Here is a 15865-nt window from a genome sequence, read left to right as displayed (position 1 = left end):
TTATGTGCATCTAACAATATTACAGCATGCCTTAGAAATCTACCTGTTCTTTTCTTCAACAAGGGATGCATAAATATCTCAGGCACGCTTGAGGGGGAAGATGGTCTCTCTGATTCTTCAGTGGCACTTACATTGTGCAGTCCTGCCAAAGAAGCCGTGTTGGTGTGTTGCTTTGCAAGCAAGAGACACGTAGAGCAGGAGCTTCCATGGCCTTCCCGCCCAAGACACCCAGAAGAGACACGTGGGCGAGGATGCTGGGCTTACCTGGATAGTTAGTTGGATTCTTGCAGAATATCATACCATCCACGGCAGCTGCTGGAAGATTTAGGAAAGGTCCTTAAACATGCAGATGCCTCTAGCCAGGGTTTCAACAAACATTTTATTTGGGGGGGGGGGTCACCATGCTTCTCGATACATTTTCCTCAAAACCTAGGGAACACCTGGATAGCCATAACCCTAGATATCCATCCATGCCCTCTCATAATACATTTGGCGCCTGGAGGTGCACTTGGACTTTGCTTGGCTCTTAGATAGGTAACGGCACATACGGACACACAGTATTGTCTACTCTGAGTGGCAGCTGATCTCCAGGATCTCAGATGGAGGCTTCTCATGTCACCTGCCCCCTGATCCCTTTAACTGGAGATGCCAGGGATTGAACCTGGGACCTTCTGCATGCAAAATTAATTAATTAATAATAGCAGCAGCAGCAGTAGTTAGGGTTACCAGCCTCCAGGTGGTAGCTGGAGATCTCCTGGAAATACAACTGATCTCCAGGCAACAGAGTCCAGTTCCCCTGGAGAAAATGGCTGATCTGAAGGTTGAACTCTATCCCATTATACTCCACTGAGGGCCCTCCCCTCCCAAACCCCAGCCTTTCTAGGCTCCACCCCCAAATATCCAGGAATTTCCCAACCTGGACTTGGCAACCCTAGTAGTAGTAGTAGTAGTAGTAGTAGTAGTAGTAGTAGTAGTAGTAGTAGTAGTAGAAACAGGTGCTCTACCACTGAATCATGCCCCCTCCCTTTCTCTTTGTTGCAACAACCAGGTACATCTCGTGATCTGTCCCTTTCGGAGATGATAGAGCTGTCTAACCTTACTGCAGCTGAAAGAGTGACTGGCTCAAAGTCGCTTGGCAAGCTTCATGGCAGAATGAGGATCTGACCCGCAGTCTTCTTCCAGATCTGAGTCTAGCACTCTAACCACCACGTCACATTTGTCCTTAATATCTGGCTTGACTTCTGCTGAGGATCATCCCCTATCTGTTGATACCGTGCAAGCAATCGGGTTGACCCTCTAGGATTCAGAGGGCAGAGCTTTGCAGAAAGTAGATGCTGGAAGTAAACAGAAGTGTTCACAACTAGCACAGCTAAAGTCCATTCTCTTTTGGGTAAAGTTGGAGGTTTGGAACCTTAGTAATTTTTTTTTTAACTATCCCTGTTGTGCAATAATTCCCCCACCCCCTACCATGGAATAATATGCGTGGGCGTCTGAGGAAAGTTTTGCAGAGCATAAAACCTAACAAGTTTTACAGGACTAGGAGAGGGGAAAACAGACTATTCTGCTGCAGATCTTCCCTATAGAAATCCATTTGGGGTTTGCATTGTTCCCTGTTCAACATGTTTACTCTAAAGTTAGTTCCTCTGACTTGGTTTAAAATTAATTCCAAGACAGAGTACAGTGTTACTTTGTGATTGTGGTATGTTTTGTTGCATAAATAGTGGCTTGAAATCAAAGGAGGGCGCTGATAGGTTTGGGGAGTTTTCAGAGCATAGCTAGCTAAGATGTTAAAGGGACTCATGGCAAAGAAGTACATTTGGCCTGATACTGTCTAATGCGGCTGGCTGCAGCTCTCTCTGATCTTGAGAAGAGTTTTCCCTGCCGCTGAGCATTGGCTTGCCCATCAAGTTGTATGGTTTTGCCTTCTGTGCAGAACTGCATCTATGGGGTTGGAAAGGCCCTAGTCAACGAGTATTCGCAGCGTATCTGTAATATTCCTCACTTTGGGCCAAAGCTGCTGGCCAGTTGTGGGCCCTTCCTCAGTCCCAGGTTCTCTGTTCCTCCTAATGTCAGACGGAGCTAGATTTCACGGGGAATAAAATGGGCAAGAGAGGCTACTGCAGTTGAGGATCAGTCCTTCCGCTCACAGCCATCAGCTTCTGCCTTCTGCATGCCATCTCCCTCCCAGAGCCGTGTCTGCCAGTGCTGATAAGCTTTGGATGAATACTGGAGCTCTTTCAAAAGTTGCTTTGGGGAAATTTTAGATGCCTTATCTCAGGCACCAGTAGAACCTTCAAAGGCAAAGCAAATCAGTAGCATGCCCAGTAACCCGATGCTATTAGAGACCTCTTATGGCTCCTGCTGCCCATGACCAGAGTGTGAAATTATATGCCTGGCCTGCCCTTGCATCAAAGGCCTACAAAGATACACCTGTAGAATGAGGAGCTGCCCTTTTCCATTCTAATGTTTCCTCTTCACGTTTTCTTTTTTCCTCTCCTCCAATCTTTAGCCTGACTTTTCCTCTTTCCTTGCACAATAAAGTCAGTTGTCCTGTAATGCTGGCATTTCATGGGAACTCCTGCCCACTAGCAAAGGGAAACAACAACAACAAAAACTCAGACCTTGAACAGAACTCTGGCTTTTTCCATCCTGGCATACCAGCAGGAAGCCTTAACTTCAGTTTACACATTTGTCATTCCACACAGCTACTCCTGTGCTCTCTCATAAAACCAGACTCTGCTTCATGCTGGTGTGAGAATTAAAATCTGTAGGCTGCAGCCTTGCCAGGCACCGAACTCTCTGGGTGGCCAAATATCTTCAAGTGCAATTCATATTTAATGTAGCTCTAGGCCAAGACAGGCCAACAGGGTTAATGCATTGGTTTCGTTAATCCACCCTAGGCCTGTCTTGGCCTCTTAGCCAAGGCAATACCTTGAATGAGTTTAGATCCACTCCCTAGATAACATTTTCCCTAAGTGCAGAGTAGCTATGTGGGTCAATTAGGCATGGTAGACAAATCCATGTAGGAGAGCTTGGGGCTAGGAAGCTAGATAGGGTTGCCAGGCCCCCTCAAGCTTCCAGCAGGGGATCGGGGCCTGGCTCTTACCTCTGTCCTGCCGGGGGGAGCGCACGCGTAAAGCATGCTTCCGCAAAGTGTGATGTTCCGGGAAGTGACATCATCATGCTGTGCACACACCTCCAGCATGCCCACACTCCTCAGGGGCTCACCTTGGGGGCTTCTGTGGAGCACAGGAACGCTCTTGCACTCCACAGCGGCCCAAAATGTGCCTGCGGATCGCGCCCATTTTGAGACACTGTGGAGCGCAGGAGCGCTCCTGCACTCCGCAGCGCCTCAAAACGGCCGTGGATCGGCCCATTTTGGTGCAGATTGGGCCCGTTTTGGGATGCTGCGGCATGCAGGAGTGCTCCTACGCTCTGCAGTGGCTCAAAATGGGCCCGATCTGTGCCAAAACGGGGCTGTTTTGAGGCACTGTGGAGTGCAGTGCTCCGCAGTGTCTTGAAACAGGCCCGATCCGCGGGAGCACGCAGCTCCACAGGGGAGCGCACACGGAGGGTGCGTGCCCCCCCTCCGCTGGCCAGGTAAGTGGGGGCGGGGGGTGGGGGGTGAGGACGGGGGATCCCCCACCCCCACCGGGGGTCTGGCACCCCTAAAGCTAGATGTTGTTTCTAAAAGAAAGAGAATGCCCAGTGGGGTGGGGGTGGAGGCGCTTGGCTGCTGTCTGTCTGTCCTGTGTGTAGGCATTGCACATGGCAGAATGGGAGGCTGGTTCTTTCAGAGGAATGGTAAGAGGTGCTGACACGGCTTGGGGGTCATGTTGCCCATCTACCATTTAGGGATTCTGTAATTTCTAATCACATTTTCAGTATGTGATAGCCGTGCTCATGCAAACAGATAAGTGTGTGTGGATGTGCGTAAAAAATATGTCACATGTCATCAGGTAGTGAATACCTGGACTTTTCAAGGAAAGACAGCCATGGGTTTCTGATTTGTGAGTGTAGGGCTTGTTTTGTGAGTTTTGCATGCTTGTTTGGGTTCTTGGCCTTCTAGCCAAGCACAGGTGTTATACGGGAAGCCGCTGGGCACCATGCTTTTCTGGAGCTCTGTGCTTGCCCTCCACTCACCCACTGCACAAGTAGACACAGTAGGATGACCCATGGTGGTTTGAGGCAATTCTGCAGGTAAGCCGCTCAAGGGACCCAATTTTATCATCACCGTTGTCCTTGCCTTTAGTGCCATGCTGCTTCCAGGTAACTTTGGGCGGGCGAGAGCCTGCAATAAAGAATGCATTAAGTTCTGTTTTCTTATGTCCTTCTCACCTTCTGCTCTCCATTGTCTCCCCTTCCTTTGTAGCTGCAGAGGTGACTCAAGAAACAGTAGAGTCCTTAATGCAGAAGTTCAAGGAGAGTTTTCGTACCAACACGCCTATCGAGATAGGTCAGCTCCAGCCAGCACTACGCAGCTCATCTGTTGGACGACGGAAACGGAGGAACCGACCTCGTGGTAATTTGCCACCTTGGGCTTTCCCCTACTCCCAGGGGGAGGACCTGGGACTCACCTTGAGATCACTTCTGGGAGTGACGTCATCACACAGGTCTCGAGAGTGCTCCTGCGCTTCGCACCGAGCCAACTCTCAAAGAAGAGGCCCATTTGTAGTCCAAAATATCCTGCTGCAAAGTGCGGGAGCACTCCCAGGGGCTGTGCTGTGCGCCACACTCTGCAGGGGATATGCCACAGAAGGCTCGTTTCCCCACATTTTCCCCTTGCTGGCCAGGTGGTTGGGGGCGGGAGCAGGGAATTCCCTGCCCCCACAAGGGGACTGGCAACCTGCCCATCTTTCCCCAGGTGTTTTAAGCAGTGTAGGAACTGGAGACCATGAATATGACCTAGGGACATGCCATTATTACCTCTTGGTGGCTCAAGAGAACTGATAATATCAAAACCAGTACCTAGCATTTGTATAGTGCTTTTAGTGTTCAAAGTCCTTTACATGTATTATTACAGTAATCTTACAACTTTGGGGTATGTTGATTCCTGTCTCACATTGATTCCTTGCACTCCACCCTCCTATTTACCCACAAAGCTTCGAGATCAAGGAGGGGCTTTCTGGACAATGGCAGTGCTTCTGTTATTCCACTATACCTCGTGTGCTGTACATTGTCAGTATATGGGCAGAATCACTACTGCATGAGGCTCCCTGCTTTGACGTGTGTGGTTGGTAAATAAGTTCAATACGGCTTGTCTTTTCAAGGCATACTGGGAGCCAGAGGCAGTCAGGAAACTTCCAGGGATGGAGATGGGCACAGTGTGTACAGTAAAGTAAGGTATAGTGTGGAGTTGAGTCTCAAACTCAACTGGTAACCCCTCATGGAGTTTTCAAGGGAAGTGAAGAGCAGAGATGGCTTGCCATTGCCTCCTGTGCATAGCAACCCCAATCTTCCTTGGAAGCCTCCCATCCAAGTCCCTCTGTGGAACAGGCTTCCTCGGGTGGTGGTGGGCTCTCCTTCTTTGGAGGTTTTTAAGCAGAGGCTAGAAGGCCATCTGACAGCAATGATCATTCTGTGAACCTAGGCAAATCATGAGAGGGAGGGCAGGAAGGGATACATCAGTGCTTAGTTCTTGTGGCCCCTTCTTACATGTCCAGGGTAAGGCCAATCGCCACCTTGGGGTCAGGTAGCAATTTTTCCCAGGGATCCTGACAGTGTTTTGGCATCTTCTGGGCATGGAGTAAGGGTCACTGAGTGTGGGAGTGGGGGGGGGGGCAGGAGGTCTTTGTGAATTTCCTGCATTGTGCAGGGTTTGGACTTGATGACCCTAGAGGTACCTTCCAACCCTATGATTCTATGATTCTAAGTACCAGCCCTGCTTAGCTTCAGTGCTCTGATGAGATTGGGGTAATTTGGGTTATTAGGGCTGCTACGTTTGTACAGTAATTGTAAATATTTGCTTTCACAGATTTTCTGATTTGTTTATTTTCGGTACTCGTACTGTTTTCTGCCCCGTTGAGTGAGCTGAAAAAAGGATTCTGTACTGCTTTGGGAAATGTAGATGTTTTACTAGGGATCGTACTTTACACCAGTGGACATGAGTAAAGTTACAGTCATAAACTCCCCCTGCTCCCCACTCTTCCCTGAGTGTATCCCTCGCATTGTTTCCACCTCACTTTCACAGGAGCCAGTTCCAGGGCATGCAATATATGAAAAAGGATCTTCTCCGCTTTGTAGAAATCCCTGATTCATCCAAAGACTCTTGCCTGGGGCTAATCTCACCTTGTACCCCCGCTAATCAATGCTGTCATGACTCAGAAGTTGCCCAGTCAAGCAGACATTGCGTGGTTTAGCGGCAGAGCCCCACAACTTCCCTGTTGGGTGTCTGGGATTTCAGGAGGTAAATGAAGGTCATCTTGCACAACAGCTTTCCAGGCTGCATTTCTACTTGATGATTTTATTCCATTCCAGGGATGTATGCCACACTGTTTGCCCAGGAGCTGGTTGTCTGGATGTTCTTAGTAAAACTCTGTTTTGAAAGTTCTGTACATTCTCCGGTTCTGCCAAGGCCTAGGCAAAAAAGAATATTTGTTCTGCATTGACATGCTTGTTGCGTTCTGAAAGGACGGGAAGCTATGAGGGAGGCAGGTTTTCTTTTCTGTGGAGATGAGGTAGAGGGAGTTCTGGCTTACCAGCATTTTTAGGGGTAGTTGGGAGATCGTAACTGATTTGGGGAGGTGGGGGGATGACAGTAATCCCACCTTCTTCCCCCCACAGCTGCTCTAGTGGCTATTTGCTTGCCCACCTGTGGTCCTGAAGGAGCCTTTGCACTGAAATATTCTAGGCATGTACCGGCTGGAGCTTGGCATGGTGTGGCTGGACTTGCTTTTCTGTGATGGTGATTGGAAGCCGGAGGGAAGAGAAGCCTTCCGATTCCTTCTCTGTTTACTGTTGGTTTTTGTTTTTCATTTATTTATGAGCCTGAAATGCGATCTTTTTTATTCTGTGTACGTTTTCCTGTACTACAGGCCTGAAGAACACTTCTTTTATTACTATTATTATTATTATGATAGCTTGGGCCATAAATTATTCACTTAGCGAGGAGAAAATGTTCCTTCCCTTTAACTGCTTTAAATGATTTAGTTCATTTTGCTGTCTCTGCTTATTTCAGCCGATGTTTGCGGTGGCAGCGAGATGGAGAAGAGGAGGATTGGAAAAGCTCTGATAGGCCCGGGCGTTCTTTCCCCCTCGCCCTCCCCATCTCATCTCACTTCTTATCCTAAATCATTTAAAAAGGATGCTCTCCCCCCTCCCTGTCATCCACACACGCGGCTGACTATGGCCGGGCTGTATCGTTGCTGGTCGGCGTCCTCTTGGGTTTGCGCAGGGGGGTGGCTGACGAAGTAAGCGATTAGTACCATTCACACACAACATAGAATAGGCCTCACTGAATCAAACCAAGGCTCCATCTAGACCAGGCCTTGACAAATGCTGTCTGGATGCAGAAGCCACACTTGTTTTTCACTTACCACATAATATTACCAGCCCGCACCCATCCCACATAGTAATGAGGAAGAAAAACACAATGCTGGCTTTCTTTTTTCTCCCTTTCTCTTTTTGTTTTCAGTTCCTGTGCCATCAGATTCAAAATTCACGGTAGAAACTGGATTCCTCTGCTACATTTCATCTCTGAAAAGTCCAGGTTTCGAACACCTAAAAAAATCTGAAACCCATGATCCATTTACAATGTCTTAAACTCAGATTTGGGACACAAGAAAACCCTGAAATTGGCAGGACTGAATTCAGTTAAGCGACTTACAATAATAAAACACACTTTTCAGTGAGAAAAACTCACTTTCAGTGAGACGTGGTGAAGCCCGGGGATGAGTATTTGTCTCACAGGTGAGGCTTCAGTGAAGGGAGTCGCAATGTTAGCTGGGAAGCTGAGTTTAAAAGAGTTCGTCATTGTCAGTTTCACCTCTTTAGAGCAGGCAAAGATCTCTCCTCAGAGGGTTTATTTCCTTTTTACTTCCTAGAAGGTGAGGTGAAACTAAAAGAGCCTTCCAGAGGCAAAGAGGAAAATAGCAAACCCTTTGAGGAGTGATCTTTGCTGGCTCTGGAGAGAGGGGAAACTGATAAAGCCTTCCACTCTCTTTTAAAACTCATCAGAGTCCAGCAAAGAGTATCTCCGCGTCTGGTTGCCTTGGCTATCTCCAGCTGGTGTCCATAATCAGAGCCCCATATTCCTAGCCTAAGCCTTACATCACTGCCTCCCCAGTGAGGCCGAAGTGTTGCAGTCACCATACCAGTTGCAGCATCTCAGCTGGCTCCAGATTATTTCTGGGAGAAGGGCTTTTCATGCAAGACATCTGAGCCCCTGGTGGAGCAGGAGACAGGGATATACTCAGCACCACAGTGAAACTTCTTGGTGCCATGATGACCTGGTGCTCAAGGTGTGTCTAGCAATGATCTAGTTCAGCATCTTGTTTCCCGTAGTGGCTTACAAAATGGCTAGAGGAAACACACAAGAGTACAATAGACCTTCCCTGCTATAGTCTCCCAGCAGGTCATAAAAATATTACATGTAGTACAACACTCTGTACTACAGCACAGGGAGTCCACGTAGCCATTGTGGCTAATAGTAATTGACAAGTGGGGACCCTCAAGGACTTGTGGGGGGCATCTCATTGCCGCTCCCCATCATATCCTCTCTTCATTCCCCGCGGCCGCATAGCCTCTCAACCCTTTTCCTGCTTCCTTCTCTCCTTCCCGCACAACCTTGTCTGCCCCCCCCCCGTTCCTCTTTCTTCACCCTCCCCTCTCCTCCCTCATGGCAGCCTCTCGCCTATAGCCCAGTTGCATGATACCAACTGAGCCAGGCCCAGTTGCCTGGCAGGGAACCTGCAAGGACTTGCAAGGAGTGTTTCACTTTTCTCTCTATCCTGTTCCCTTCACTATTTCTTCTTCCCCTCCTCCTGGCAGACTTCATATGCTCACCTTTCCCTTTGTCCTTCCTTTCTTCAAATCCACTAAACCTTTTATCTGACCCCCATCTTGCCCCTATATTTCTTAATTCATTTCTTTTATATAATTACTTTCTCCACAAGGGGGATCCAACACAGCTTATGTCATTTTCCTTGCCTCCATTGTATGCACATAACAACCCTGACAGGTAGGTTAGGATGAGTGTGTGATTGGATCAAAGTCACCCAGCAAGCTTCCACAGCAGAGTGCTGATTTGAACCTGGTTCTCCTAGATCCTAATCTGATACTCTAACCACTACACTACATTCACTAGGTTGGGAGGGGGTCTGTTGAACAGTAGGAAGCAGCTGGGCCTGGGTGAGTCATTCAAGTCACGTGGTATCAAGTAACCTGGCAGTTGCTTCTGGACCTGGCCCCAATGAGTCCTCCCTCAAAGTCAAAACAGCCCTGGAAAAGGCCCTGCCCTCTTTCCCTGCCTTTTACTGATAGAAAGCAAGCCTGGAATACTGGTGAAACTGTTATTATAGCCTAGCAACAGTCACTGAGGGCATTTGGTTAAAGCTACAGGCACTCCTTTGGATTTTTTTAAACACTTCCATTGTTGGTTGTTGTGGGTTTTCTGGGCTGTATTGCCGTGGTCTTGGCATTGTAGTTCCTGCCAACTACAATGCCAAGACCACGGCAATACAGCCCGGAAAACCCACAACAACCATCGTTCTCCGGCCGTGAAAGCCTTCGACAATACTTCCATTGTTCCTAGTAGCCTATGATATTGTCAGAATCAATAGATAAAATACAAAAGTCAATAGAAAGCGAACCAGCAGGAGACAACCCATTTATCACAGCACAGAAAAACTTGAGAGAACAAATCAAGAAAAAACAAGGAGGCTGCCAAAGAAGTACACATACATTTTACGCTTAAAAGGGTGAGAGGCCATTCCAAAGATACAGTGTCACCCACCAGGATAGCCATATCCCGGGTCACCGTCTGCATTACCTCTGAGATTTGCATTGTGTAAAAAAGGGCACGTGCAGAAGATCAAATAAAATCTTTATTTAATAGGCTTTTATCTCAATTTTCTTCCATGGAGGTTGAGAGGGTACACTTTCCCTTAACTGATTAGAGATTATAGTGATCTCCAAGGCAGAGCAGGGATCTGAATCTGGGTCTTCTCCCAACTTAGTCTAAGTCTCTCACCGCAACACTACATTAGTTGACTTTAGGAGTGACTGAGACCAGTAATGGCAGTCGGCTGTTTCTCCTGAGAGTTTTACTTCCCGTGGTACATTGAGGAAGTGAGCTCTGACTCAAAACAGCTCATGCTGGAATAAATGTTGATAATCTTTAAGATGCCACCAGACTTCTGTTTTATTTACCTTAAAGCACGGCCATGCTCTTGTTGTGAAAATATTTACATTAGAATTAGCAGTGGGGTGTGAAGAGGGAAGAAGGGCTGGTTGTTTTCGGATTCTTGTAAAATGTAAATGCCTTAAATTAAACACAAAATACCGTGAGTGTTAGTATGGCTGCCCTTCTTCTCTTGCCCGAACAGCAGTCTGTGGTTATTTCTCTGACACCTACTGCAGCTGAATTGTAAGCAAGGGAGCATAAGGAGCAGTTTGTAGAATCGCAGTCATCCTGGCAATACTTACGCAGGCTGAAAAACTGATTTGTGAGGTGAACATGTTATCTGAACTGTGATGGAAACCCATTCCATGATTTTGCATTTCTTGGCTGGAGGGGCCGAGATATTCGTTCGTTCGTTCCATTTATAGTCCACTTTTCTAGGACTAGGATTACAGAAATATGAAACAAGCATAGAATCAGATTCAGAATGCAGAAAAATGATTCTGTGAAAATAGTTCAGTGACAGCAGGATAATAATACATTGAAGAAACGAGTAATATATCCTATGAACAGTGGCATAGTCCTCCACAGACCTTTTCCCTTTATGGCTTTTGGATCGTTTGGTTATAGTATAGCCCTGTTACCTTTACAGAAATGCCCTCCTAAATGTGCAATTACTCATGCTTGTGATGAGTAATTGGACAACTGGTTTGTTCCATTAGATGTGAGCTCCGTTTAGGACATCGAGGGTCAAACTGCAAAATTTGGGTCCAGTCACACCTAAAAGATGAAATAGATTTCCAAGGTATGGGTTTATGAGAGTCAAAGCTCTCTTTATCGGATGGTATCTGATTAAGAGAACTTTGACTCTTGAAAACTCATACTCTGGAGATATAGGGCCAGGCTACAAGTGACAAATGACACAGGTTGGACACTTGTCAGCTTCCCTCAAGTTTTGATGGGAAATGTAGGCGTCCTGGTTTTACAGCTTGGCTCTCCGGCTGCTGTCCAGTGAACTTTTCAACTGTCACTTGTCCAACATTCCACCAAGCTGCCTACATTTCCCATCAAAACTTGAGGGAAGCTGACAAGTGTCCAACCTGTATCATTTGTCACTTGTGGCCTGGCCGATAGTTTTAAGGTGCAACTGGATCCAAATCTTGCTTTTCTACTATAGACCAACATGACTACCCACCTGAAAGTAGGGTCAAACTGGCATTTCAGATAGGAGGTTTTCTTTATCATGCCTGACCATGTATTCTTGACTGTCATTGTAATTCAACCTTTCTCCTCCATTTGTTCTCCAGCTCCTCTCCCATTTGGAATGTTCTCTTTTTCACAGCTCACGGTTAATTGCCCCTCTGGCATGCTTGCAATTCGAACTCTATTGAACATTAAGGTTAAATGATGATATCACAAGTTAGTATGTTTGCATTTTACATCCAATTGAAAATACAAATCTTTTGGCTCATTAATCCTTCACAGTCCCATTTTTTCCCCTCTCTTCCTAAATGAAATTGTCCGTTAGGGATGCGTTTATTTCCTGCTAACAGCCGCATGACAGTTACGCTGATGGAGTTGGCATCTGACTTTGTTGCTGGGTACTGACAACCTGTCTTTTAAGGATGTTCTTGCATACATGTAATTATTTTTTACAGTTCAGCTTAATTAATGCCGAACCTTCTCAGAATCTGGCGGTTGGATTGCTCTTCTTGCAGAAATCCATGGGGGGCAAAGGGAATCGCCTCCTTTTGTTTAGAGAGAAGCTGTGAAGAGCTCAGAGCAGCCTGACTGTGGAAACAACGCCAAGAAGACACTCTACAAATAAGCGTCGCTATTGTTTTTGTTATATCTGAACAGTTTCTCACAGCTGTGGGAAAAGTTTATTTTGCCCACTAAAGACTATATTAAAAAAAATAAAATCAAAAGACCAGCAAGAAAGAGAGAGAAAAAGGCGGTGGGGGGGATCTCTGTTATCTTACAAGCTGCCTGGCTTGGTTTTGTGTGAAGTTTTTGGTGAAGGGTCCTAGGCGCTTTTACAGAATATACAATTTATAAAAAATGTAGGTGAGAGGATGATAAGGGGCAGAGGGGTCTGAGAATTCTCCCAGAATACACGTGTAATAAATGCCTGCAAATAGCTACGTTGCTGACTTTTGCTGCTCTATGTGTGGTGTGATGCATTTTTGATGCAAAATCGAAGGTGTTTTTAAGGAGGGGCTTATGTTAATTGGTTTAATTAGGGTTTTTTTTTTCCATTCTGAAAAATAATCTTGGTTCTAGCAGCTTCCTCTGCATTGTAGGTCTATCTGTTACCATTGTCCTACAGGTCCATTCGGTTTATTTTAAACCCATAGCTCTAACTAGTTAACTTGTAGAGAGTGGGGAGACATCTTGAATGCAACGGGCTCAGACAAGCTATGCTATAGATCTCATTGGAAGACCCATGAGATAGCAGTTATAGCGACAAAAAAATCCTGCCTTGCTGCTAGTATTGTGATGCCCAGTTCGTACCCAGTTCAGCTGCACTTGTTGACTCCAAAGTCTGAGTCTGTAAACTCTCAGGAACTAATAATTAGTTGAGCCTTTGTCTCTCTTTTAAATTTGTCGTCTTAGCCATAAGCCATAACAAATCATACAGTAAAAAAAAAAAAAGAACAAAAACAGCAATATATACAATTAAATGAAAATTGACAATAAAATCAATTGCTTACAATGAGACCCAAGCTCAGTCTAATCTTCATTGCCGCTAACGCAAATAAAGCCACTCTGTTGGAAACATAGGGGTCAGTATCCAAAAGTAAAAATATAACCAGGTCCAGATCGGAGATACCGAGACACCACGGGACGATAGGGGTAATGAACCTTTGTCTGGGAGATTCATGCCATGGGCACCTCAGAATGTAATGTACCACATCATCCACTTCCCCCATGTCACAGTGACAAAATCTATGGGGGGCAGGGATACCAAGGAAATGGCCCGTACAGATCATTGAGGGCATAGATTGGAATCTTAAAGAAGTGAAAACAGTTCTTGATTCCAGGGTGCCTAATTTCTCCAGATAGTGATATCTTTTGAAGGACTTAAATAGGGGTGCCGTAAGACAGCCTTTGTCAAATTTCTTTGCTGAGAAATCTTTCAAATATGCTCTGGTTTGGAACGTAACTCATTTGATACTCTAGAAACCCCTCCTCCCAAAATACACTCACCATAAGGTCCCTTTATGGATCACTTTGAGCCAGTTACTTTTTGTTCTTTTCTGTTACTGTTCCATTGAGCCAGTTACTGCAATGGAAGCCCCCAGGATCCCAGAACTGGTGAAGGAAACCACTTGTGTGTTGGATGGTTTCCTGTTAGGATCATATCAATAAGGTCTCTAATATCCATTATAAATCAATCACTGGCCCAGGGAACCTTTCCTTGTGTCCTGAAATAGGTGGTAATCTATCCATTACTAGACATGGGCATGAACCAACCCACCCACCCCGAACCATGTGATTCATTGTTCATAGCATTCTATGAACCACAAACTTCTGACTTTTTCCCAGTTTGGGAATTGATTCATGGTTCATAGCATTTCAACTGTCCCGTACCAGCTGCTGAAGCCAATGCAGCGTGTTTGAACTAGACAGCCCCTTTCTTCTGCTGCCCAGGCAGTAGGAGAATGGAGCTATCAGTTTCACAGACCCCGCACTGGTTTTAGCCCATCGACTGAACCCAGTGCAGGGTCTGTGAAACTGACAGCCCCTTTCTCCTGCGACCCTGTGCTGGAACTGGTGCGGGGTCTGTAAAACTGACAGCCTAGGCAGCAGGAGAAAGGGGCTGTCAGTTTTACAGACCCCACACTGGTTCTAGCGTGGGGCCTGTGAAACTGACAGCCTAGGCAGCAGGAGAAAGGGGCTGTCAGTTTCACAGACCCCGCACTGGTTTTAGCCCATTGACTGAACCCAGTGCAAGGTCTGTGAAACTGACAGCCCCTTTCTCCTGCGACCCCGTGCTGGAACTGGTGCGGGGTCTGTAAAACTGTCAGCCTAGGCAGCAGGAGAAAGGGGCTGTCAGTTTTACAGACCCCACACTGGTTCTAGCGTGGGGCCTGTGAAACTGACAGCCTAGGCAGCAGGAGAAAGGGGCTGTCAGTTTCACAGACCCCGCACTGGTTTTAGCCCATTGACTGAACCCAGTGCAAGGTCTGTGAAACTGACAGCCCATTTCTCCTGCGACCCCGTGCTGGAACTGGTGCGGGGTCTGTAAAACTGTCAGCCTAGGCAGCAGGAGAAAGGGGCTGTCAGTTTTACAGACCCCACACTGGTTCTAGCGTGGGGCTTGTGAAACTGACAGCCTAGGCAGCTGGAGAAAGGGGCTGTCAGTTTCACAGACCCCGCACTGGGTTCAGCTGACAGACTGAAACTGGCACAGGGTCTGTAAAACTGACAGCCTCTTTTCCTGCTTCCTGGGCTGTCAGTTTCACAGACCCTGTGCTGGAACCGGTGTGGTATCTGTAAAACTGACAGCCCAGGCAACAGGAGAAAGGGGCTGTCAGTTTCACAGACCCTGCACCAGTTCTAGCGCAGGGCTTGTGAAACTGACAGCCCGGACAGCAGGAGAAAGGGGCTGTCAGTTTCACAGAGTCCTGCACTGGGTTCAGCTGACAGACTGAAACTGGCGTGGGGGGTCTGTAAAAATGACAGCCTCTTTTCCTGCTTCCTGGGCTGTCAGTTTCACAGACCCCGTGCTGGAACCGGTGTGGGATCTGTAAAACTGACAGCCCAGGCAACAGGAGAAAGGGGCTGTCGGACCCCGCGCTGGGTTCAGCCGATGGGCTGAAACTGGCGCAGGGTCTTTGAAACTCCAAACCGGCCACGGAATGGCTGGAAAAATTCATTTGTTCCATAAAAATGTGATCCCACGGAACACGTGTTTCGCTGCAAATGAACCAGCCATTCCATATGGAATTTTGTTCTGTGGTTTGTTTCATGCCCATTTCTATCCATTACTTCAAAAAAAAATTGCTAAAGAAAAAAAAATGGCCAGCTATTGACAGATCTCTAATTTCCTTTCCTTGGCAATACATAAATAAATAAACACCTCTGAAGAGCTGCTGTCTGAGTAGACTGTGATGCCTATAGGCATCTTTGGAATGCTGACACAGGTGTAGCTGCAAAACGGCTGCAGGAGATGGGGCCAACTACAAAATGTCAGGGACTGAGGTTATGCATAACTAATAATAATAACATTTCAGGCAGAAGCACTGTTTAACCGAATGCCTTTAAAAATGGATATTTTTTTTAAAAAATATTTTCTTCCATACACACTACTTACCTTCTGTCATGCAGGGGTGGCAGCGGCAAAGTGCAAATGACCAAAGCAACATTTTTTAAAAAAAATCTGCCATCCAGTCAGATCTCCAATGGCCAGTGAGAATCTCTGCCAGGGAAAAGCTGCATCTGTACACTTTCTAAAAAGACTGGGCAAGCACTAGGAAAACTGTTGGCAGATGCCATGTTAGAGACCCCTGAAGTAAACCA

At 46.7% G+C, this 15865-nt stretch overlaps 1 protein-coding gene across 1 annotated transcript in view; it reads left to right on the top strand.

The window, feature by feature from the left end:
* The window catches only part of ASTN2 (astrotactin 2), an 804644-nt gene that overhangs the window by 300608 nt on the left and 488171 nt on the right, over nt 1-15865 (top strand). The window contains exon 6 of the mRNA XM_054997263.1: nt 4373-4522. Within this exon, the coding sequence (XP_054853238.1) occupies nt 4373-4522 (150 nt within the window). The remainder of the gene's footprint in view (nt 1-4372; nt 4523-15865) is intronic.

Source organism: Eublepharis macularius, chromosome 14, assembly GCF_028583425.1.
Source record: "Eublepharis macularius isolate TG4126 chromosome 14, MPM_Emac_v1.0, whole genome shotgun sequence".
Classification (NCBI taxonomy): domain Eukaryota; kingdom Metazoa; phylum Chordata; class Lepidosauria; order Squamata; family Eublepharidae; genus Eublepharis; species Eublepharis macularius.
The sequence above is the reverse complement of the archived record's forward strand: the minus strand, read 5'-3'. Positions and strand labels throughout refer to the sequence as shown.